The sequence below is a fragment of the Penaeus chinensis genome, chromosome 31 (genome assembly GCF_019202785.1).
Source record: "Penaeus chinensis breed Huanghai No. 1 chromosome 31, ASM1920278v2, whole genome shotgun sequence".
Classification (NCBI taxonomy): domain Eukaryota; kingdom Metazoa; phylum Arthropoda; class Malacostraca; order Decapoda; family Penaeidae; genus Penaeus; species Penaeus chinensis.
This window is the reverse complement of record NC_061849.1, coordinates 11794692-11820068: the sequence shown is the minus strand read 5'-3', so window position 1 is coordinate 11820068 and position 25377 is coordinate 11794692. Positions and strand designations below refer to the sequence as shown.

At 38.0% G+C, this 25377-nt stretch overlaps 1 protein-coding gene across 1 annotated transcript in view; it reads left to right on the top strand.

Moving 5' to 3' along the window:
* The first annotated feature begins 510 nt into the window (after window positions 1-510).
* Window positions 511-25377, top strand: part of LOC125041885 (midasin-like) — a 28277-nt gene continuing 3410 nt past the window's right edge. The window contains 28 exon segments of the mRNA XM_047637263.1: window positions 511-650; window positions 3363-3574; window positions 3863-4105; window positions 4251-4491; window positions 4620-4799; window positions 5566-5667; window positions 6224-6332; window positions 6544-6712; window positions 7173-7404; window positions 7510-8308; window positions 8484-8773; window positions 9021-9428; window positions 10280-10520; window positions 10786-10994; window positions 11114-11290; window positions 11642-11815; window positions 12506-14179; window positions 14367-14554; window positions 14793-15033; window positions 15167-15268; window positions 15457-15585; window positions 15973-16123; window positions 16419-16561; window positions 16938-17114; window positions 17247-17455; window positions 17715-17869; window positions 18120-18240; window positions 18543-25377. Of these exon segments, the coding sequence (XP_047493219.1) occupies window positions 552-650; window positions 3363-3574; window positions 3863-4105; window positions 4251-4491; window positions 4620-4799; window positions 5566-5667; window positions 6224-6332; window positions 6544-6712; window positions 7173-7404; window positions 7510-8308; window positions 8484-8773; window positions 9021-9428; window positions 10280-10520; window positions 10786-10994; window positions 11114-11290; window positions 11642-11815; window positions 12506-14179; window positions 14367-14554; window positions 14793-15033; window positions 15167-15268; window positions 15457-15585; window positions 15973-16123; window positions 16419-16561; window positions 16938-17114; window positions 17247-17455; window positions 17715-17869; window positions 18120-18240; window positions 18543-25377 (14010 nt within the window). The 5' untranslated portion in view covers window positions 511-551.

The window sequence follows — 25377 nt, the reverse complement described above, 5'->3', positions numbered from 1 at the left end:
TGAATGTTTACACCATGTAAAAGTACTATCAAAAGTGTCAATTACGTATAGAATACACTTTTGATATACCAAATGCACTAGAAATCATTCAAAAAAATTATAAATTGACAAAATTGCCAATATACATAAGTAGAAGTCGCTTACACATTCGAACTCAGTAAATAAGGTTATGGCACTTACAATGTTTTGAGAAAAAAATAATAGTTTATAAATACTATACTATATCACACAATAAACTATATAAAATTATGTGAAACCTATTTAGATAATCGGTAAAGTATTTCTGAAGAATGTGCTTTTACGCAACATGGATCAACTTAGCACGAGCAAAGTAAGCAAATCCATAAACTAATACCAAACTCAAGATAAATAAAAAAGTGAGAACAAAATACCAAAAATATATAGACTAAAAATATAGCCTTGAAAATAATTGACAAAATAAGAAATATAAAAACCCAACCATCACGTGTGACAGAGACCGAGAGTGTGTGAAGCCTTGAGCCAAAACACATGGTGGCTCCCTGTCTCGCGTGCAGAGGACGTGGGCTGACATGGAGACCGAGGATGTCAATTTACGCAGTGAAATAACACTTCTTTCGCAGATTGACCAAAAGTGCAATGGTGCCTTCCAGAAGTTCTTGGATGTTGAGGTGAGTGGTGTAATTGTTATGCATTGTCTTGTTTTCTACACAGTATTGAAGGATGTTCGTCCATGCCATGTCCCTTAAAGAGGAAATACTTATGCTGGTTTTAGAGGTTAAAACTGTTTTTTTTTTTTATTATTATTATTAATACTGTATTGCCTATTAAGCGTTAGATGAGAGTCACACCTTTATTATTTGTGTATTAAAGCTCTCATGATCATAATGTGGTGTAATGTTGAATTCGTTGCAGGTGTGATCTCATCATTTCCTTGCCAATAACAAATTATATGTTAAATTTTGCCGATACAATTATGTAAGTTGTAGTGACATTAATTTTGATAATATGGTGAATTAATGAAACCGTACTGCTGATTTATGCTCTTGACTGGGGCATTTTTAGCTTCGATGATTGAGTCGGCACAAATCCCTTGGTATTACAGCTGGGTTGGCGATACAAGGAATTTTGGTTTTGATGTACTGCTATGTGGTGTAACTGAAAATCGTGAGCATGTATAGAGTTTACTTGTCCAAAATACCAAGATATGGTTGTCTTAAATACTAAGATACAGTTTGAGTTTATGCTGCCATATGATACAAGGTAAACTTTGCCTATAATTGATTCAATGAGAAAATTTAAGACACATTCCAACCATGCCATTGCCTTTGCAATTTGTTGATAAAGATGTGCAACATGTATTACTTTGATCTACATTTACTTAATGGCCGTAGTAATATAAGTAAGATCTAATGAAGATGTCATATAGAGAAGGAAAAAACTACACTCAGTGACAGATAAAATGATCTGTGCAGGAAAATATCATGGTATTTTTTATAATTGCTTAGCATAACCAATTGATTCCTCTCACCCTCTAGTACACATTCATGAGGAACCCGCCAAACCCCCACATTCTTGGTTCCGATAGCAGGGGATGGCAAGATAGGTACCAGGGAAAACTAATAATAATATAGTGGTAATACCTTGTACTGCTGAATGCAGGGGGTTGTGCCCCCTGCCCCCTCCCTATTGGGGGGCTGCCACCTCCCAACCTTGCCTAGGGGCTGGGGAGTGGCAGGGTAGATGTGGGGCAAACATGGCAATATATAATTTAGGAATTAACTGGTTGATAGATTCTACTGAGGAGGAAAGGTGATTCTCTCATGCTCTATCCTGCTGTACGTATGTGGTGAATTTGCTGTTTCTTGGGTTGGTGGTTGGGGAGTGGAAGCCCCCCAGGGGGAGCTGCAGGTGCCTTGTGTTAGGTAGGAGTTTAATTTCTACAGTGATTTTTTTGTGGATTCCGAGGAGTGTCCCCGTGGTTGCATCAAGTAATAGGGACCTAATTAGTCTCTGAGGGGTGTGTTCATGTGGTTAACAATCACCAGTACTTTCACTCATTTCCTGAACTGGTCATTTATGATAGAAAATAACAACAACTTTCCATGAAACCTGGAAAAAAAAATCAATGTTAGATAGCTGTGTGAGACAAAATATTACCAATTTCAAGTCAACATATGAAGATGAAAGAATTTGTAAAAATGAAATTGTTGAATCTAAAACTTAATAACTGATATACATTGTGGAGGGCATTCTTCTGCCAGAAATATCATGGTAAAACACTAAAATGTTGTAAAGAAATGGCACATGAAAATTGCCACACAAAATGACAGTCTTTGTTAGAAGCTTTACATATATTTACGGGTAATGAACTTCCAGTAAAATCTAGGACAGTGCACACCTGTAGCCCTACTATAGACCTTCTCTAATGCCAATACTTGCCTTGAAATATGGAGAGGGTAGTAAGTATATTAGGGAAGTTGCAAAGTAAAAATGAGAGAAAGCTAATAGGTAATTTTAGGGGATGAGAGACCACATAATGAGCTGTCACCCTTTATCACAAATATTGACTGTAAACCAACATTGAATACTGATACCATATAATTTCCAACACTCTTAAATACACAAGCCTATCAACTTGAGAGTATTGTGACAACGGAGGCAGGGCACAAGTGACCTTGGCAGTGTCTGTGTTCATGTCTCATTTTCATTTAGTATATTCTGTCCCTCTTTTTGTTAATATATTTTGTTGCTTTTTGATTTGAAATTATGATCTTGGAAGATAATATGTCTATTTTACCTATATAGCCCTCTGTGGGGCTGTACAAATAGAGTTAGCCCTTGTTCCATGATGTTAGCTTACAAGGTATGTGATTGGTATGTGATTGGTACTTTTTTTTTTTTATGTGGATGCTATTGTAAGATGCCTTTTTGAGGTAGTAAGCAAGTCATTATGGATATCTCAGCCTTATTTGTACTATCAAATTATCCTCTACTATTGGTAGGTCTGCTGTATTGTTATGACATGTTTAAGGGGCATGCAATTTCACAAGTTGGTACAAGAGTGCTCATTAAAGTGTCTTTATTTTTGTTAATTGCCTCTGCTCTCAATTTTTTGAAAACACTGAAAGCAATTGGTGCATATATTATATCTACATTTATTTCAGTCTTTGTATCGGATTTTAATTGTATGATTAATAAGTCCTTATTGGTTTAAGGAAGAAGGATTCAGAGTATGCTAATTGAAGCAGCAGTTTCAGTAAGTTCTATACATGATAAAGATCATTGCATTTTATATATCAGGCTACCCCTTTTTTTTTTTTCTTTTTTTTTTTAAATGTTGCATATGCCAGAAAATGTAATATTTTCTCATTCCATTTCAGGAGTGGGACAAAAACCAATGGGATGAGGTGCTCAGTGCAGTGGCGGCGGCACTCTTAGACCCAGACTTGACTCTCCTGGTTGGAGCAAATCTGCGACCATGGATATTGGAGCTGCTCTCTCATGCCACAGAGGTTGTGAAGAAACTTGATGCACATCCTGCTTTCTGTGTTAGTCTTAGCAAGCTTGTCACTGTCAGCAATGATGTCAACAGGTGAGAATATCTATAATGATATATAGTCCCTATGCCAATGTATACAATATTCTCATGGACTGTCAAACAAACAAAAAACAAAAAAAATTACAGCATTATATACATGACTAAAGGCAAATGGAGATGGTCAAAGACTGATGTGAAGTGTGGGCATACAGATATTACCTAGGAAAATGAACTTCAACTTTATTTTGTTCACAGTTCATTTGTTTTAGTTAACCCTCTAAATTTTGTTGATATATAAATTATAAATCTCAAAGTTTTTATATTTGATATTTCTTTTTACAGATTTGTACTCAAGTATTTTCAGAGTGCTCCTGCACCATTCCATGAGCAGGAAGGAAATTCCTGTGAACCAAAACAAAAGAAACTCAAAAATGGTCACGAGCTTCAGAAGCATTGTGTTACAGATGTTGACATAGCAAAGGCGACATACATATTGCTACAGCATGTTGGAGAAGACCTGATTTACTTGTGGAAATGGTCAGATATATTACCATTCTTAAATCACAGTTCAGAAGAAGTGCGATGGTTAGTGAAGTCATTTCTTTATGGTTTTAGAATTGTAATAATAGTTGTATTTATTACACAAATATATGTATTTGTTAATGGGAAGACTGTTTTTAAAAGATGAAATGTTAGTTGAAAGTAAACAAATTTTTCTTTTTTCTTTTAGGCTGATGTGTCAATGTATAGCAATTTCATCGAGAATGACTGAAATGCAGAGAGAGTCTTTAATAAGAAAGCATGTCCCTGAGGAAGTACACATTAGCTTGTCTGTAGAGAATACCCTGACTTCAAAACCAAAGTTACCAGAAATATTGGGAGAGACAAGAGAAATGAGTGAGTGTCAGCAGTTCCAACACACTGTTGCAGTTGGGCTTGTGGCATTACCAGTCTATAGCAAGGAGGAGCAGGTAAATATGACACTGAATTAGATTCCTCATATCTGTCATGTTATTGGTTTGGCATTGTTCAAGAATGTTGGCTTATAAGAGTTAACCTTGAGGCGAGTTCTATATAGTAGTGGTAATTTTCCTTTCAGAAAGAGGAAGGATGCTTAGTTAAGGTTCCTTCGACCAGGCGCAACCTTGAGTGTCTAGCACTGGCTGTAAGCAGAGGTGATCCAGTATTAATAGAAGGCGTTGTTGGAAGTGGGAAGACCTCTTTGGTGGAGCATTTAGCATGCGTTACAGGAAGATCAAAAGCTCCTCTGTTGATAAAGGTATGAGGTTGATAAAGGTCTTGTTCACATGTTATCATTACTGATATGCATGTTTCTGTACATATGAATTGAGCATTTATATTTATATATATTATGACTATTTATTTCGAAATAACTTGAATTTCTTTTTAACTAAATTATTCAATTTGAAGTAACAAAACAGGGTGTCCTTACTAACAGCATTATTGTGAGCCATTATGTTCAGTAGAAATTGAATGGAATCTTATCTTATAAAGTCATAACTGCATTATTTTGTGCCGCTGTGTAAACCTGTGCAGCACCATTGATTGTGTGCCATTCCTAGCCAAATTTGCTAAGATATACCCTAACACTTAGCTACTAAGCAAAGTATTATGGATGCCCCATGATGCTCCGGATATACAGAAGATTTTATCGAGTTATCTAATCTTAAAATGGATAATCGGGTATACTTTTTAAAAAAATTTAAGCTGCATTTAATATTGTGTTTCTCTGTCTTAAATTGAGAAACATTTGAGACTAGATTGCTTGTCTGATGCCATTGAAGGTTTGAAAAAATTTTTTGTTTATATTTTGTTGTGCCATGATAATGAAACCTCTAATTGGGTAACGGTAAAGGAGGTTTGATTGTGAATGTCAGTTTTTGTCTGGGATAGAATTAAAGGAAGAGCAAGCTGCATTTTAGGTTTTCTTCCTAAAATACTGATGGTTGACTTTATGGTCCCTGTAGACTAATTAGTTCTTCATATGAAAACATATTATTAGATTTCTAATTCTTTTATCACAGGTTCAGCTTGGAGACCAAACAGACAGCAAGACACTCCTTGGAACTTACTGTTGTACACAGACACCTGGAGAATTTATATGGAGGCCAGGCTCAGTAACACAGGTGAGCACACTCAGTTTTTACATTTATTTACAGGTATCTGTAATATCATCAGCTGTGTTATTATCTCTTAGTTTATTTATTGTTAGTGTTCATAGTTGATAATACTATTTATTTAGTCTAAAATCCAAATCTTTATTATTTATGATAAAGATTCTTTAAGGCTTAAAAACAAATAATATTTGCAAGATGGATTTCATAAGGATAGGAAAATCTCTTGTGAGTTGAGGAAACAGCTTAAGATTGAGGAGGTCATGAGGAGTAGTATGGATGTGTGGAAAAGACAGTTATAGCAGTTGGAGAGAAAGACATTAACAAAGTTGAATATTGTGGATCAAGTCAGTGTAGGAAGGCCAGGGAAAATTAGGAATGCTGTACTATGCTAAGAATTATGGGAATGGACTGAGAAAATCTGATGGAAACTATTGAAATAATCAATCCAGTCAATTAAAAATCAATTGTTTAATGAATGCAAGTTTGAAAAGAAAGTTATAAATAAAGATTATATTGAAGGTAATGATTAGATTTATCTTGTTTACATTTACCGTTACATTTTCAGGCTGTGACGCAAGGCTACTGGCTACTTTTAGAGGATCTGGATTATGCTCCTATGGATGTCATATCTATCTTGGTTCCACTTCTTGAGACGAGAACACTACCTCTGCCAGGTAAGGGATTGTATTGATGTTATGGACTTTGTCATTCAGTGAATTTCTTTTCAATGGTGAATGTAGGGCATATAAAGAATACAGGCATACCATATATGGAGTCTTATGTTGTAGGAAATGACAGTCCTTTTGACTGACTACATTTGTGTAAGGCCTGTGAGAAACTTCAGGATTAAATGGAAATATTTTGCTGATGCCTACCATGATGCAGGTCACGGAAATGTACGAGCCCATCCAGACTTCCAGCTCTTTGCCACTCGACGGACTCTAGGAGGAGCCAAGATGGTCAGTGGAAATGCAGGATTGTTAGAGAAGCTGTGGCTGAAGATTACACTGGAAACGCTGAAGCATTCTGAATTGAAAGAGATTGTGACTACCAGGTAATGATCTTTGATGTTTTACCTTAAATTTAGCTAAATTGTAGACTGATTGTTTTATTGATTTGCCTGGTTGTTGTGTTGAGACTGAGAGAGAGAAAGAAATACATTGGTGTTTTCCTTATTTTTTGTGTACTCCAAGGGGGATTTTTGCAGATTGAATAATTATTGTTATATGAAATTTATATTATTCATTATTTCAATTGAATAATAATAGAGATAACTTTGAGGTTTTTCAGTGTTGTATAATACTAATTATTATTTATTTGTAATTTCCTCAAAATCTCATTTTAGGGATATCACATGAAGTTGAACCTATAGATAGATTTTTAAAACGAAGATTGCTTTTTATGTGTTTTTTTTTTTTTTTTTTTTTTTTTTTTTTTTTTTTTTCCCATTATAATAATCATATTTGATATTTCCTGTGAATTCTGAAGTGTAATCTTTACTTTCCATTGTTCAGGTGGCCTGTCCTTGAGACTATAACAGACAAGCTTGTTGGAACATACCTAATGATGTCTGCTGGACACCACGAAGATGATAGGTCCTATGTAAGTCAGGATAACATAGTAGATTTGACCACTGTGAAGGTGTCTGGCCGCCTAGTATCCACAAGGGACCTCATGAAGTGGTGTGCAAGGGTGTCTGAGCACATGGAGAACACGGATTGCGATTTGGCTCAGAGGGCTTTCCAGGTACCATTTTCTTTTCTTTTCTTTTTATTTGTTTAATTATATTTTGTAACAGTATATGCATACATATTGGCTTAATTACTTCAATAAATTTTTCTTACTTTACAGGAAGCTCTTGATGTATTTTGTGCTGCAATTCCAAATAAGTCTGCAAAATTCACCTTTGCAATGCACATTGGATCCTTCATGAACAGAAATCGGGCAGAATCTGAATATTATTGCACGAAGTATATGCCTGAAATCAAATTCACTAACACGCTCATATCCATCGGTGAACGTGTGAAACTACCAAAAAAATGTGACGATTCCCTGTCTCTGAAGGAAGTGAAGCAGTATACCTTTTCCTTCACAAGACCTGCCTTGTCTTTGTTAGAGAGAATAGGAGTTTCCTTATTAAATGAGGAGTCGGTCTTGATTGTGGGTGAGACTGGAACAGGCAAAACCTCTGCTGTGCAGTATCTTGCTCACCAGACCAGACAGAAATTACGCGTCATTAACATGAATCAACAAAGTGATTCCTCAGACCTCTTGGGTGGTTTCAAGCCAGTTGACCTGAAGACAGTTGTGACACCAATAAGGCAGGAATTTGAACACCTTTTCACCAAAACATTTTCAGCTATGCAGAATAACACATTTCTTCAGCATATAATGGTTTGCTTTATGAACAAGAGGTGGAATGACTTATTTGCTCTAATGTCTCACACAAATCAGAAGGCTGTGAAAAAAATTAAGGATGAAATGAAGAATAAGAGTAATGCAAAGAAGATTAGACAGTCTAAGCTGATGTTAAGTAAATGGGAAGACTTTGGTTTTAGAATGCAGACAGTGAAGGAGCAAGTGAGTCAAGCACAGAATGTATTTGCATTTTCATTTATTGAAGGAGTTCTCATCAAGGCAATACAAGAAGGTTGGTATAATTTGTTGAATTGTTGTGCTTCATATTGTTGATAATTACACATATTCATTTATTTGTATGAATAAGGGTTCTGATAAATGTTGAGTGTGCATTTATGATGAGTTGATATTTTTATATTCTTTGGCTTAGTCTCATTATTAACATTGGTATAATATTCTGTCTGTAGGTGAGTGGGTATTGCTAGATGAAATCAATTTAGCAAGTGCTGAAACCCTGGAGTGTTTGTCAAGTTTACTAGAGTCAAAAACTGGTTCCTTGACTCTGTTGGAGCGAGGGGACACACAGCCCATTGTCCGACACTCAGAATTCCGCCTGTTTGCATGCATGAATCCAGCAACTGATGTTGGGAAGAAAGAACTACCTCCTGGCCTGAGAAATAGGTTCACAGAGTTCTTCATGGAAGAATTAGAAACTGGTCAGGATTTGATTATCATCATCAAGGACTATTTGGAGAAGGTATAACTGAAATTTATTTTTGATGTCTGTGTATTATAGAAGTATTTTAAATGTTATTTTTATTACATATTGTGTGGCACCCCTGTAAACTTGGATTTTATGGGTAATGTTCACTTATCAGCTACTGGTATTTGTTTCTTAGATTTATTTCATGCTGGACAGTACTAATAGAAATATATTTGATCTGTGAATCAATACTTTTGCATATACAGACCTCTGTTAATGTAGATCTATCTATACCTTCCAGCTGGGACCAAATATGAAACAGATTGAGGGCATTGTGAAGTTCTACAAAAATGTAAGAGAAGCAAATGTCAAGTTGCTCAATGATGGCATGGGCCACAAACCACACTTCAGCTTGCGTACCCTCTGCAGGGCCCTGGCTGTTGCTGCAAGAAATCCATGCTCAAGTGTAAAGAGGTCCTTATATGAGGCCTTTTGTTTGTCTTTCCTTACCCAGTTAGACAATCCATCATATGCATACATGGTGATGCTGATCAAGAAATACATTTTGGGAGTAGATTCCCAAACATATAACAGCCTTAAGGGCAAGATTCCACTAGACCCAATTGCGAAGCCAAAGAATATTGAAACCGTGAAGGTGGAAGATTTTTGGGTTCCAGTTGGTGATGCAGAACAACAGAGTCCTCATAATGTAAGTATCTTTTTTTATATTGTTTCTTTTAATCATCTTATTCTTAGTAGTATTTTAATGCATGTTTGTTTACTTGGTAGCATTACTATTTAGAAAAAATAAGATGATGTTGATAAAAGATGGCTTCAGACTATAATTTTGAGACTGGGAATTTAGTGTCTATAGACAGAGGTATGGTTTCTGAGTAAAATGAAGGCATACTTCAGTCTGACTATAACTATCAGCATAAAATCTGCTTGCAGTTGTGCTCTTTACAAGGCTGGGATCAGTTGAAAGTACCTCACACAAGATTTCATCTTCACACATTTCTTTCAAGCTTAACTGTTTCTAGGCATTTCTTTTAAAAAATAATTCCACTGAAGCATTTGAAAGCTTTTATCAATTTATCCAAATGATTATCCAAGTGGATATTATGGTATAAATTTAATCTGAACTTAAAAGAAGAAAATCATAAAGAGCCTGTGGAATATCTACCAACTATTTTAGATGCGATACTAGGTTGACTAAAATGAGCAGTGGATGAGATGAGGTTGGATGAGAAATGAGTAATATGTAGTCAATCTTCACTTAGTTGCATACATACAGAATACAGAATTTATATAGCAGTTATATAGTTATTAGGGGGGGTGTCTTGATCAGCATCCCTACTAGGGGGCATGGTTTAATTTATTCTGTAAAGTAATTTACAATTTTTAATAGCCCCAAATTGTCTATTTAGAAGATTCTGGTTTTTCTATTAATAATGATGATAATAATGATGATTATTATTATTATTATAACTATTTAATATTTTTTATTCAAAAAAATATATTTTATTTATAATTTTTTTTGTATATGTTTATTTTTTTCAGTATATCATCACAAAAACAGTGAAGAAGAACCTGCTTGATATAGTGCGTGTTGTGAGCATTGGCAGGTTTCCAGTGCTGCTTCAGGGAGAGACCTCAGTTGGCAAGACCTCCCTTATTACGTACCTTGCACGGATCACAGGAACAACTTGTGTCCGTATCAATAATCATGAACACACAGATCTCCAAGAATATGTTGGCTCATATGCACCAGATGAGAGTGGAAAGCTTGTTTTTAAGCATGGTAAGTGTGACTTGTTTTTTTTTTTTTTTTTTTAAGTTGTCAGTAATAGTTTTGTACTAAATTAACGGTATAGTATGAAGTGTTACATAAGAATGCTGCTGTTGGTGTAGTATTCCTTATATTTATGTACTTTTAAGAGCCTTGTTGATTTGATTTGATTTTTTTTTTTTTTTTTTTTTTTTTTTTTTTTGTTATCCATTAATGTCATTCAGATTACAAGAAAGCATAAAGAGATAGTTCAGAAGTTGCTATATTACTCTTTCAGGTGTCCTTGTTAATGCAATGCGCAATGGACATTGGATTATCCTTGATGAGCTTAACCTTGCCCCTACGGACGTCCTAGAGGCACTGAATCGTCTTTTGGATGATAACCGGGAACTGTTCATCCCAGAGACGCAGGAAACTATTAAAGCTCATCCTCATTTCATGCTGTTTGCCACACAGAACCCACCAGGTTTATATGGTGGTCGAAAGGTTTGTAATTTACAGTTAATGCTCCTTGTCTGATTTTTGTCTTCTTTTCTTCAGTTTTGTTACATAACATAATGAATCTGTCTTTGCCCTTTCTGACTAGATTGTACTGCTTATTTCAGGTCTTGTCCAGGGCTTTTCGCAACAGGTTTGTCGAGCTGCACTTCCAGGAAATCCCAACTCAGGAGTTAGAGATAATCTTACATCAGAGGTGTGAGATCCCCTTGTCCTACAGCAAGAATATGGTTGCTGTCTTACATGAGTTACAGAACATGAGGAGGAGTTCTAATGTCTTCCAGGTAAGTTAGCAAGTTACAATCATTCGTATTGCCACAGACATTTCAGTTTATCTGGCGCTGAAAATGAGATAACACCTTGTTGTGTTAAGGACAATTTAGCAGGGATTTGCCTTAAATGTTACTTGTGTTTGTAATACTGCAAAAAGTAAAACAAAAAAATAATATAGATAGATAGATAAATTGATATGTGAATTAGAAATAAATCTTGATATTTTTTTTTTTACAATCAATGAGTATCTCTCCTTTGCACTCTTGGAACAGCCCCCTAAATACTCTTAATCATTTTAATATCTGTAATATTTAGATTTAGTAAGTAAAAGCAGTATGATAATTTGCTCTTAAATCCAACAGGGAAAGCAGTCCTTTATCACTCTTCGTGACCTGTTCCGCTGGGCTGAGCGTTACCGTCTCGCTCCAAAACAGACCACTAAGTACTACGATTGGAACCAGCACCTTGTGGATGAAGGCTACCTAGTCTTAGCAGGAAGAGTGAGAGTGGAGGAGGAAGTGGAAGCCATTCAGACAGTAGGTCTTTTTCGACAACCTGTAGTAAATACTACGGTATTCATTTCCTCACTGAAATAGATATTATTAGCTTCCTTACAGATGCATGCACAGTCTCAGACACACACACACTCACACGTGACTGTCTGTTTGTGATCTTTCCATCTGTTTTTACTTTTAATTCATATGTTTCTATCAAAACAGGAAATAAGTAGTTTTATGTTATGGATGTGCAAATGGAAATATATTATTGGCTTTTAATATTCATATTCTTGTAATGTTGGTAATTATGGAATAGGTTTTATTTATTTAAGGATTATTATTTGAAAATATCTGGTAAAAAAATATTGTTTAATCTATATCAGGATAGTCACTTCAGTATATTGATTGTCATAGTGTATTGATGATTATGTTAACCCAATGGCGACGGGTCACGGCTATCGCCGTCATAACAATACGCACGATGTGCGGCGTGCGGCTGTCCGCAGCGGCGCCGCACCAAAACGCCCCGAGGCAATGATTCGGCTTGTGGGACCGATATCACGCGCTCAGAGTCAGCGCGCTGCCGCCGTTCGCCAGAGCGTAGAGTTTTTTTTTATTTGCTATACCCGGCGCCATTGGGTTAAGTAATATATAGAATTAATTTTGTAGTCATGGATTTTTGGATGATTATTGTATATATGTTATATATATATATTTATCTTTTGATAGGTACTTGAAAAGAGGTTCGGCAAGGCAGTTGATGTGGAATCACTGTTTGTACTCTCAGAGAAAACATCACCAGTCACAAAAGAGTGCCTAGAAAAATTGTCGACAGTCAAAGGCTTTGAGCATGTGGTTTGGACACAAGACATGAGTCGACTCTATGTCCTGGCAGCCAAGTCGTTAAGCTTCAAAGAGCCAGTGTTGTTAGTAGGAGAAACAGGTTGTGGTAAGACAACTGTATGCCAAATGATAGCAGCTCAAAAACATCAGGAACTTTTCACTATCAACTGCCACATGCATACTGAAGGAGCTGACTTCCTTGGTGGATTGCGTCCTGTTAGATCACGCACAGAAGAAGACGACCGATTGTTTGAATGGGTGGATGGGCCCTTGATTCTGTCTATGAGGGATGGTGGCATGTTTCTGGCTGATGAAATTTCACTTGCTGATGACAGTGTTCTGGAAAGACTCAACTCTGTTCTTGAGCCAGAGCGTATGCTGGTCCTGGCAGAAAAGGGGACAGATGGAGTTGAGTATGAAAGCAATCCAGACATTATATATGCTCATGAGGACTTCAGACTCATTGGCACCATGAACCCTGGTGGAGATTATGGCAAGAAGGAACTGTCCCCTGCTCTCAGAAATCGCTTCACTGAAATCTGGTGTCCAAAAGTTGAGATTGGGAGACCTTCATCTGGTGTCCTGGAGATCATTGAGCATAATGTGAAGGAGGGAATCATCCTTAATAGTGAGGATAATACAACTGGATTTGGAAAAGCAATGTTTCAGTTTCTGGAGCACTTCATCCGAACGGAATTAGGAAGTAAGTGCGTTATAAGCATAAGAGACTTGCTGTCCTGGGTTACTTTCATAAACAAAGTCACAGAATCTGAATGCTTAGATCCTGGGTTAGCTTATATCCATGGAGCATGTCTTGTTTTGCTTGATGGACTGGGATCAGGACGCACTGGCACAGGTTTGCAAGGATGGAGAAAGTTGAGAGAAGGATGCCTCAGTTATCTCTGTCAGCAAGTTTGGCAGAAAACTGGTGTACAACCAAATACAGTAACACTAGATGGAAAATTAGGGATGCAGCTGAATTTTGTAAACAATGATACACATTTTGGTATTGAACCATTCATTATACCTAAAGGACCAGTCAAAGAAAACAAAGCAATGATGTTTACCTTCAGAGCTCCCAGAACCTGTGTAAATCTCCTTCGTTTGTTGCGAGGATTACAGCTTTCAAAACCATTGTTGCTGGAAGGCAGCCCTGGTGTAGGAAAAACCAGTTTAGTGATTGCTTTAGCAAAGAGTTCTGGAAATAACATTGTAAGAATCAATTTGTCAGAGCAGACAGACGTAAGTGATCTCTTTGGTGCCGACTTGCCTGTGGAAGGTGGAGAAGGAGGAAGATTTGCATGGCGAGATGGACCTTTGCTCCAGGCCCTTCGTGAGGGATCATGGGTAGTTCTGGATGAACTGAATCTTGCATCTCAGTCAGTACTGGAAGGTCTAAATGCCTGCTTTGATCACAGAGGAGAGATTTTTGTACCAGAATTAGGCAAAGTATTTAAAATTGAACATCAGAATACCAAGATATTTGCTTGCCAGAATCCCCAGTTTCAGGGAGGAGCTAGGAAAGGTCTACCAAAATCTTTCCTCAACAGATTTACACAGGTGAGTGTCCACTTTTTATGTAGTTGATTATGGGTATAGGCATATTACCAGTGGTGTGTGTATATATAATGAAATGTTAGTGTTGATACAGGCTGAAAGGACATTTTCTGTGTAGAAAATACATTGTTCTTTTCATTGAGTGGAACTGAAATTTTGCATCTCACAACTCTTGCTTTATTCTTTGCAGGTTCACATTGAACCACTTTCTGCAGCCGATCTAGAGTTCATCCTGGGAATTTTGTATGAGAGTCTTCCTAAAGAGATCATTGCAAAAATGGTAAAGTTCAATACAGAACTTGTGCAGGAGATATCAGAGCAAGGTCTTTGGGGACACTGTGGTGGACCATGGGAACTCAACCTTCGAGACATGTGCAGGTGAGTCACACTTATTGAAAAATATGTAGAAAGTTTTGAGAGACAAGGAACATGTATATATAAAAAAAATTAGTCCGTGGAATTAAGGATATATAAAAAAAAAATCCTTTGAATGGAAACCAGTGATATTTTGTGAGAATTGGTACTTCTTGATACATTTAAAAGCCAACATTAATGATAGTGAATGTGGTTTCATGTCGGCCTTAAAAATGCCTTAGTAATTATTTCCTCTTCCTAGATGGTGTGATATTATGTTAAAGCACCAGTCAGAAAGCAGTTTCAACCCAGGCGAGTATGTTGGAATCATATACTCGGACCGCATGAGAACTGCAGCAGATAAGGAAAATGTCTTCACAGTTTACAACCGTATCTTTGGAGAGGCTTACCCAAGCTACCAGAGTGTTGGAAGATTCCATGTGACGCAGAAGACAGTTCAAGTCGGGCATTCCTTTATTGATCGAAAGACAGGCGGAGATTATGTATGTACCGTGGAATTCTGTTAAATTGTTGATATTCGAAAATTCCTCAGGCTGCAAAAAAATAACCTAAATATTTAAATATTGCCTTAAACTTTCTCATCCAGTATTAACTAATTTTTCTTTCCATATGCAGAGTCGTGAGGACAACAGTGGAGAACTTTTTGTTATTCACCATCAGTTGCCAACCGTAGAGAGCTTGATAAGCTGTGTGAACATGAACTGGATGGCTTTGATGGTAAGTGTTTGTATTCATATTTTTCATTTATAATATAATTTCTCCTAAGTCACAATAGGCAGTATTGATCTCCTCCTTCTCTATTCTTCTTCTATTTCTCTATTCTTATTCTTCTCTCAATATATGCTTTTTATACAGTTTGATGAAATCCAAGCCCTCCTAATAATTTTAAATCTGATTTTTTTTAGGTGGGAGCTTCAGGCGTTGGAAAAACATCAGTGGTAAAGCTGCTAGCCAGGTTGACTGGAAACCAGCTTTACACATTCACAGTTAACTCTGATATGGATGTCACTGAACTGCTTGGAGGCTTTCAACAGGTATATTATTATTATTTTTTTTTTTTTTGTACATGTTGTGGTAGTTAATTTCAGTTTGTGAATGGGGTTGATTTTTACTTGATGTGGAAAAGGTAAATCAGAAATCTAGAGAATGAAGATTTGTGTGTATACAAAAAAAAAATCCTTCCCTACAGAACAGAATCAATATTAGATGTGTAAGAATGTTGAGATATATGTTTGTCATGTGTCCACACTCGTTTTTGTTAATTTTTATTGATACTGTATTATTTCAAGCAAATACAGACTGTGGTAGACAATTTTTTAGCCCTGGAAGAAATTTGTCTCTGATATTATGCAGTTCCATTACACACTACTGCGTACTTTACTTAGCTGAAAAGATATTATTATACTTTTGTTTATATACAGGTTGATTATGGGAGATCTTTAGGAGATATAGTAGAAGAAACAGAAAATGCAGTTTCAGCAGCTGTGAGACAGCTGGTGTTGGCCAGTTCCAGTGCACATGCCAAAAAGATCCTGAAGTCATGGGAACTGTTCACCTCTGTGCATAATGACAGTAAGTTGTGTTATAAGTATGTTACATCTGTAGCATGATTGGGGTAATGTAGATAACTTTATTGACATTGTAGTTTTTTGGGGAAGGAGGTATGATAACCCCTTAATAATACATGCACAGCTTATGGGTGTTATTGTTGTTGTTGTTGTTTTAGTAAAAATATAAATGATTGTAAAGGTAACTGTCAAAATAGATTGTTCCACCAGAAGTTAGCATGATTCAGGTATTTAATACCTTGGGCTATTGACATTTTCTTTTCCAAAACTATTAGCTTACCCATGTTTTCCTCTTCCAGAGACAACTAGAACAACCTCTGGAGAAGTGGAGCACTTCCTTCATCGCTGTGATCTTTTGCTAGACCTTTTACAGTTGTTGACAGAGATTAGTGAGAATGATAAGATGCAGGAAAAATCACCAGTTAAGGGTAGACCAAAAAAGGTATGTTTTTTAATTAAATTTATTTTCAAATAATACACTAATTACAGTAGCTCTAATTAGGTTTATTTGTCAGTTATGGAATTGCTAGGTAACCCATGGCAATTTATGTTTTTATGGAATACATACAGCATATTATATTATAGTTTATATATGTCTCATATTTTCTTAAGTGGAAAGGTTAAAGAGTGGGACAATGTAAATTTGCAATTGATATAAAAGGAGAGTAATAATTTGGATTAAATCTTCTTAAGAATTACATTTGATTCTCACAAAGATCTGGTCAAAATGTATGAAGTACAGCTCTTGTATTGGGAAGTTATTAATTATCACTTGTCCCTTTTTCTACATGTTCAGCTGACACTTGCTTTCATTTCAGAGAAGGAAATCAGAGCAGAAGATCCAGGCTATGGGTGATAATGTCAAGGGCCTTGAAGAGCTTGTTAACATTTCAAAGATGATGAGTGACGTGAAGAAGCTACAGAATCAGGTTAAGGAGGCTGGTATAATATCAGGGGGTGGCACCTTCCAGTGGGTTGACTCCATCCTTGTCAAGGTTAGTTCTCTATAAATGCAAATATAATGTATTTAATCTTTACAGCATTGTTATATTAGTGAAAAAAGGCCCCCAAATTTTTACATAAATTTTTTGTATGATGGCTCTTAATTCCATATTTGTTGTCCGTAGGCTGTACGAGAAGGCTACTGGCTGTTAGTAGAGGGAGTAAATGTCTGCTCTCCATCTGTACTGGATCGTTTGAATGCTCTTCTGGAACCTGGAGGAGTCCTGACCATCAGTGAAAGGGGTGTTGTAGATGGCGCTGTCCCGTTTGTAACACCACACAAAGATTTCCGTCTCTTCCTTGCCATGGATCCACAAAATGGGGAGATATCACGGTAAGCTGTTTATGTATTTTATCATTCATTTGTTTATTGAATGTTTGTAGATGTATTTTGAGTACAGTATTCATCATCTGTTTATGAAATATAATCTGTGCTGTTCCATTTACTTTGAAGTTTGTATAAAATGTGTTAAATGATGACAGCACTTTTGTTATGAAAATATAGATATGAAAGTTGTATTCACATGAAATACTTTAACTAGATTGATTTTTATTATCATCTCAGTCCTGATCTATTTATTTTTTAAATGTAGAGCAATGAGAAACCGTGGCATTGAAATTTGTTCCGTGAACACATGGACAAAACCACAGGACTTCCGTGCCTTATTGCTTCAGAATGGCATAACATCTTCAAAACTGCAGAACACCCTGTATGAGAGTTACAGACTGCTTACAACAGAGCTCCCAGGTAAGCAGTATTACCTTAATTGTTTAAATGAGTACTGCTATAAACTTTAAAGAAAGTAATAAGGTCACTAGTACGTATGTACATAATTGGCAGTATGTAGATATTTTCAAAGGTTTGCTTTATGATATCTATCATATTGATTTTCCTTTCACAATATTTGGTGGTATGTAAATACTCCTTAACTGATTATGCATAGTTTTATTGGTATTGTTAAAGAAATGGTAATCCTGATTCGTTCCCTCCCAAACAGTACATGAGCGACCAAGTATTTGCCAGTTCAAGCAAACAGCATCTATGATGAACCAGTTAGTCCAGCGGGGTTTTGGAGGAGAATTGGCTGTTAGAAAAGCTTTGTCTGTAGTCTACATCAGGTTAGTGGATTTTTGTTTTGTAAAAGTTTTTTATAAAGTAGTGTCATTGATTTTGCCACCCTTATCCACTGCATTATTTGGGTTCTGGGTATTGAGTAGTTATAGCTACTGCTTCCTGGATTTAATATATTGAAAGGTATTAATCAGTTTTTTTGTTGTTGTTTTTTTGTGTGTGTATAGTTATCTTTGTGCTCATTATAATATGCTTAATAATCCTGATAGTCCTGTGCTGTACTTTTATGTGTTATCGTGAGTCATGTATGGAATTATGTATTTTTACATTTTGTTGTAATATCCAACAGATCTCAAGGAAAGGCACAGTTACAGGATGAAATCAATCATATTCTACATGTAATACCAGACTTCTTGGAAAAATCCATGAACCTTCCTTGGCCTCTATACGAGCATCAGACCCTGAGTACATGCAGGCTGAGTGGAGGAAGCAGCTTAGCACATGCAAAAGTACTTTCATCACTTCTACATTCCATCATTCTGGCTCAGATATACCCAGAATCTGCAGAGGCATGTGGTTCAGAAACCCTGCCAGCAACCTGTCCTCTCCCTGTAATGCCAAACAGTGTAAAGAATTGCTTAGCTCTCATTCTGTCCTTGACACCCCTAGACAACTGGCAAATGATCCACAAATTGCTGGTGAAGCTAATCAGCAAGCTTCCTCAGAAAGCAAAGCCTCTTGGGGAGTTGGTGGTGTCTGTTTTACAGTCCATTGTTTCACAGAAAGTGTGCAAAGCATCTGAAACCTTACAAGCTTGTTTGGGAAATTTCCTTGCTGTTGATCCACGTTTCAATGTACATTCTCTAGAAGTGCAAGGATGTAACAAGTCAGAAGTTGATGTTGAAGGTCTTGCAAACAAATCAAAAGTGTGGATATGGAAAAGTGTGAATCATTATTTTGAAGAAGATCCTCAGGACAAGAAAGAAGACGAGAAGAAAAAAATGGACGCCATGACACTATTAGAGATTTCTGAATCTATCAGCAAGGGTCGTGCAGGGAAACACCTGATTCATCATCCCTCAATTCCATTGCTATATCCATTCTTAAAGGGCATTGATCAACTCATCTCAGCCCTCACTGATAACACACAGGTGCCTCTCACAGACCTCGAATGGTGTCACTTAGCGAGTTCCCTTCACTGGCAAGACCGCCTAACTAAGCTCTGTTCTAAAGTCATTGAAAAGTCCAGATTTCATTTGTTTTTGCCTCAGCTGACCTTACACTGGGAGTGGATTGATCAGTATTTATTGAAGAAAATCCCTGAAACTTGGAATGAAATAGCTTCAGCAAAATTGAAGAACATTGTAAGTCAGATGCAAACCATTTTTGAGAAGGAGTTTGGGGCACTTCACAAATTGGCTGCAGAGTTTCGATCTCATATGGCTCCAGCTCCGTTCATTTCACCATTTGTGACAGATGCCCAAGCTAAATTGATGAATCTTATTGATTCAGTAGCCCCAGCTGCAGATAAACAAAAAGTAAACTTGTTTTTGGCTTCCAAACTTGGAATTGAAACACGGGAGTCACTGATGCAGAGAGCAGTAGAGGTTGGTAATTGTAGCAGTGAGATAGCTGATTATGTAGATGTTCGAATTGATACCTTGGAAAGTGTGATAAACAGTAAATGCCTGCAGAATGAAAGGCTGCTCACATCTAAAGATGTGGATCTGACTGTCCTTACTATTCAAACTTGGCCATTACAAGACTTTTTGGCTCTAATAGGACTGTCTTTGGGAAGAATTAGTAATAAGATCCCCAAACATATTTCAGATATGTTGTGTGTTGCCCCTGGAGTGTTTAAAGAAATGGCAGCAGTTCTCTCTTGTCCAGGGGTCCAATCAGGGACTGCAGTTGACACTCACTACTACTTGACAATGAGACAAAGCACTGCATTCAATAAGACACGTTCTTTCTTAGAATACACACTTCATTCATCAGAAGATGATCATGAAAATGAAAAAGATAGACATGCACATCTCTATCATCCATCTGCATGTCAGCTTACATACATTCTGTCAACAGGCAACAACAGTCCAGGTAGTGGAAATGAGAACATTATAGAAGAGGTTGCTGTTGGACTTCACATAGAAAAGGTTTCTCAGTTACAGTCAACTCGTTCCACTCTCTGGAGTAACTGGACATGTCTCACTGATCCAGATTCCAGCTATGAAGCATCATTTACAAGAGCTGCTCTTGCTTACATAGCTTCTACTTTAAACACTCTAGCTTTCATTTGTCATGTTGACATGCCATCCAATGTTGGTGTTTCTGACTTGCAAACTGCATCAAGTCTTGCAGTGAAACTTGCAGATTCAAGCCTTAGTTTTATACCTGAAGAGTGCAAGGAACTACTTCTTGAAATTGCAGATAGTGTTGTTGAACTTGAGAAGTGCAGCAGTGACTGGCAAACTAAATCTGCTCTAGCAGCCCATGCTGTTTTAGCTGTGGGAATGTTCCGCACCAGCTTGTTGGCTTACATGGAGCCAGTGGACTCTGCTCAACGTGTGTGCTTTCTCCTGAGGTATTATGAAGAAGAAATGGAGGACTTGCAGTCCAATATTAGGTTAGCAGACTGGTGTGAATGCTTGCAAGGTGGTTTAGGTAATGCTCCTCTAAGACTTTCTCATCCGCATGGAATACTGATGAAAGAAAGGCATGAGTATTTGAAAGATGAATCTCATAAACTAAACCAGAAGGTAGCATACAGGCCAGACCCACCAACGTATCCTCAGCTAAAACAAGACATTCATCATTTTCTGTCTACTGTTTTCTATCTTGAGAAGTTTAAGCAGTTATTGGTTGGGCTGAAGTGTAAAGAGAGTTCAATTCAGGATAAAACCATATTGATGGTAGATGTTATGCTCTCCTCCTGTGATAATTTTGTTAAGCAAATGGTCCGCCAGTATCCTCTTTATCGAGACATAACTTACCCACTGCTTCAGTCTGTCACCATGTCCTGTGAGGCGTTGCGTCTCCTAGTGACACATGCCCGAATCCAGAGAGTCAGTGCTAGTTGTGGCACAAATGTAACTGAAAGCTTGGCCCAGTATTCTTCATTCCCTGTTTCTCGAGAGCCTTTGGACCCCTTGAAGCAGCTGAGTAAGCAGCTGGAAGTGAAGCAGACTGTACCTGTTTTGCTTCCTGAGGACGAGTATCCTGGTCAGGCAAAGCTTCTTAGTACATTGGTACTACGATCTGTCCTTCTAGACCTGTTCAGTACAACTTTGGCTCAAGCTTATTTAGACAAGAAGGCTGTTCAGATGATCATGCATTTACTGGAACAAGTCACAACAATCTGGCGCCAACAGGAAGAGGAAAAGGCTCTGAAAGCACAAGAGAAGGAGAGCCTCTATCGTTATAAGGACCGGACTATGGCTGAATCAGAGACAGAAGATGAAACCATTGAAAGAGAATTCTCTGAAGCTTTTCCTTCCTTTGATGATGAGTTTGATGATCTGGATGGGATAAACTTAAATGATTCGAAGAAAGCAAAAAAGAGAACAAATAAGGAAAAGGATGAAGATGAAGTCTTCGGTCAGTTAAGTGATAAAGAGGTGCAGGAAATCAGTGAATTACATCGTCTGTTGTTTACTAATTTGGTGAATACTTCATGGTGCAGTGCACCCTCAACCCCAAGTGTGAGCCCCTCTTCTCAGATGATACCAGCATCAATCATAAGACTGCGCGTGTTGCGAACTATCATCAACACCATTGGACCCATTGCTGGCAGTCATTTGGATCGAGTAACACTGGGCGCTCACATTCTCAGCAACCACAATTCCTGTGCCATCCTTACTCATGATCCCCCAGCCCCTCTTGTTTCTCACCCATACAACATATATCTAGATCCAAATCCCCAAGAGGCCCTAAAGGTTCGGCCCCTCGTGCAAGCAGTACGTGAACGAGTGGATGAACTCTTGCGTTCATGGCCAGACCACCCTGTTCTAATGATGGTTAACACAGTGGTAAACCGAGTATTAGGATTTACACTGACTTCACCACTAATGAGACATATTGTAGGCTTAGAAACAATCCTGGAAAAAGCTCAAGAATGGGAGAAAAATGCTCATGCTAGTGTCTCTATGATGGAGCAATTGGAAGCTGTGACACATCAGATCATAGAGTGGAGGAAACTGGAGCTACATGGCTGGAAAAACTGTCTGAATATGATAACCCATAAAGTTGCAACTGAAGGAAGGAAGTGGTGGCCTCACCTATATGAAGCATTCCAAGTTGCACTTGCAGAAAAGGTCTCTTTGGATGAAGTATCGAAAACCCTGAAACAGTTCTTTGAGACCTCTCTACTGGGAGATTTCCAGCTCCGCTTGGAAATGTTGTATGCTTTCCACTGTAATCTTGCTGTCCTAGAAAAGAGTAAGCTTGTTGAGAAACTCCTGGCTCTCACGTGGAATCTCCACCAATATTACCTACAGTACTTACCTGAAGTCACTGCCACATTAAGTAAAGCAAGAAAGCCCATTGACAAGGAAGTAAAAGGCTTTGTGAAAATTGCACAGTGGCGTGATATCAACTTCTTCTCTGTACGCGAGTCTGTGAATAAGAGCCATCGGACTTTGCATCGTCATATGCGTAGTTGGGAGAAAAAGCTCAGGCAGCCTGCTTCTCCACTGTTCCATGATGCAGACTCAGAGTTATCACAAAATCAGACAGGAGCTTGGGATAAAGAACCAGATAATAGCTTAGACCTTCAAGTAGCTCCCACAGTGCCGTCAAAGCCAAGTGAAGTTGATGATATTGCTGATGTACCAGAGAATACGGTGCTAGGAAAATTAGGAGCATTAACACCTCGCTGCCACAAACTTGTGACCTCAACTTTGAAGACTCTGCCCTATGCATCCCATATAGAAATGGTTGAAGAGATGACTGCTGCAGTCATTTCTAATTACCAGGAGTTACAGGCTGCAGGCACAAAGGCAGAAGGCATCTCAGAGTCTGAGAATCGTTTGAAGTCATTACGTAGTGTAATGCAACGCCGCAGGGATTCCCTAGCTCAGCTGTTCAAGGCACTCACAGCTACTGGTGTCACTTACACCCGTGGAAATAGTATGTGGAGTGATGGGGATGTTGAGAAGTGTTTACACCTCCCACCACTGAATTTAGAAGTTGCTCATTCTGGTAGTAAATCCTTGAAATCTGCTAGAGAAGCTTGGTCAGGCTGTCAGAAGTACCTGGACAGGTGCATTGGAAGACAAACCCGACTTTTGACAGCCCTCCAACAGCCTCATGGCGATCTAGGTCCTGAGCTCATCAAAAGGTTGCGTGGTGTGTCATGCTACCTCTTCATCTTGGCTAGAGACCAGCGAAAGGCATTAGCAAGTATTAGTGGTAACAGTCGTAGACTGAGTAACATTTTGCAAGATGTAGCAACTGTAACTACTGAATGCCACCCAGTTGTTTCTCTTAAGATTGGCTGGCAAACACTTCATGGATTAGCTACTTCCCTTGCTCTAACAACAATGGAGGTATGTGCATTGCTAGACACTGTGCCTACATCTCCTCCTCTCTTGTTATTACAAGAAAATTCTGCAGTGCCTGATGAGAAGGATCTAGAGGAAGCAAAAATCATTCTTGGAGATATTGAAAAGTTGGCTACATATTTTGCCAGGAAGTTAGCCAAACAAATGGAACTTTTTGATGAGGATCGCATGCTAACAGTAGAACACACCAAAGTTTTTAGAGAAACCATGAAAGAATTTATCATTGTGGGTGACAAGATTCAGAATATTACAGTATTACTGTCTTCAAGTAAGGACACTCATTTGCCTGTTACTGACCACCTAAACGTTTGGCTGAGAAGTTGGAAATCAGTGGAGGCTGATCTCACTTCTTTGATGGACTCAGAATCACAAGTACAGGCTCTCAGTGATGACAGCATTAGACATGTTGAGTATTGTCTAACACAGGTATTGTTAGGAGTTGAGCATATATACAAGCTACATAAGAAGCAACAGGAAGATCACGATGATGATGAAACTCCCAAGAAAGATTTAACAGAAGGATTAGTGGAAAATTTGGAAAATGACAGCAAAGCCTTGAGACTTGGGAAGGTGGTGAAAATCCTAGAAGATTTGGTGAAGAAAAGTGAAAATCATCCACAAATCTTGCTTGTATTGAAATCCTCCCTACCTTTGATAGAACAGTACCAAGCCTTGTGCCAATCAGTGCTTACATACATGGCCCATAGCAACAGAAGTATTAGTAAATTCGCATCTGTTATTATGGCAATTTTCCATCAGTTAGCTCTCAAAGGCTTCTGCCGGCCTAAGGAACTTGAGGAGGAGGCTGGAGAAGAGGGTGCCACGAAGTTTGAAGATAGTGAAGGAACAGGCCTTGGAGATGGTGAAGGACAGAAGGATATGTCCGATCGATTAGAATCTGAAGATCAGTTGGAGTCTGCTCTCCAGGAAGGAGAGAGTGAGAAAGAGGGTGATAAAGACTTGAAGGAAGATGAGGGAGTGGAAATGAGTGAAGACTTTGAAGGCAAAATGCAAGACGTAGAAAAGGGAGATGATGATGATGATAATGAAAGTGAAGATGACGATGACAAGGATATGGAGGAGCAGATGGGAGAGACGGAAAAGGGATCTGAAAAACTTGATGAAAAAGTTTGGGATGATAATGGAGAGAGTGATGAGGAGGATGAAGAAAAGAAAGAGGAAGATGATGGAACAGGAGAAGAGATCGATGGGGAATCAAAAATGGTCGCTAAAGATGAGAAGAAGAGCAACAAGGGAAGAGATCAGGATCAGAAAAAGAAAGAGAAACTCAAAGAAATGGAGGATAAGTTAAGAGAGAATGAGGATAAGGGTGAAGGGGAAGAGGAGTATGATGACAATTTCAAGGACGAGTTTGGTGGAGAGGAAGGCATGGAGAATGAAGATGAGGATCCACCCATGCAATTACCTGAGGACATGAACTTAGGTGATGACAAGGGTGAAGGGAGTGATGCCAGCGAAGGCGAGGGTGAGGGTGAGAATGATGGAGAGGGTGAAGAGAACATGGAAGAAAATCCATTTGAATTTGATGAGATGGGTATCTTGCCAGAGGAAGCACTAGAGCCAAAAAAGAAGGGTGAAGAAGAGAAGAAGGAGAAGGAGAGGGAG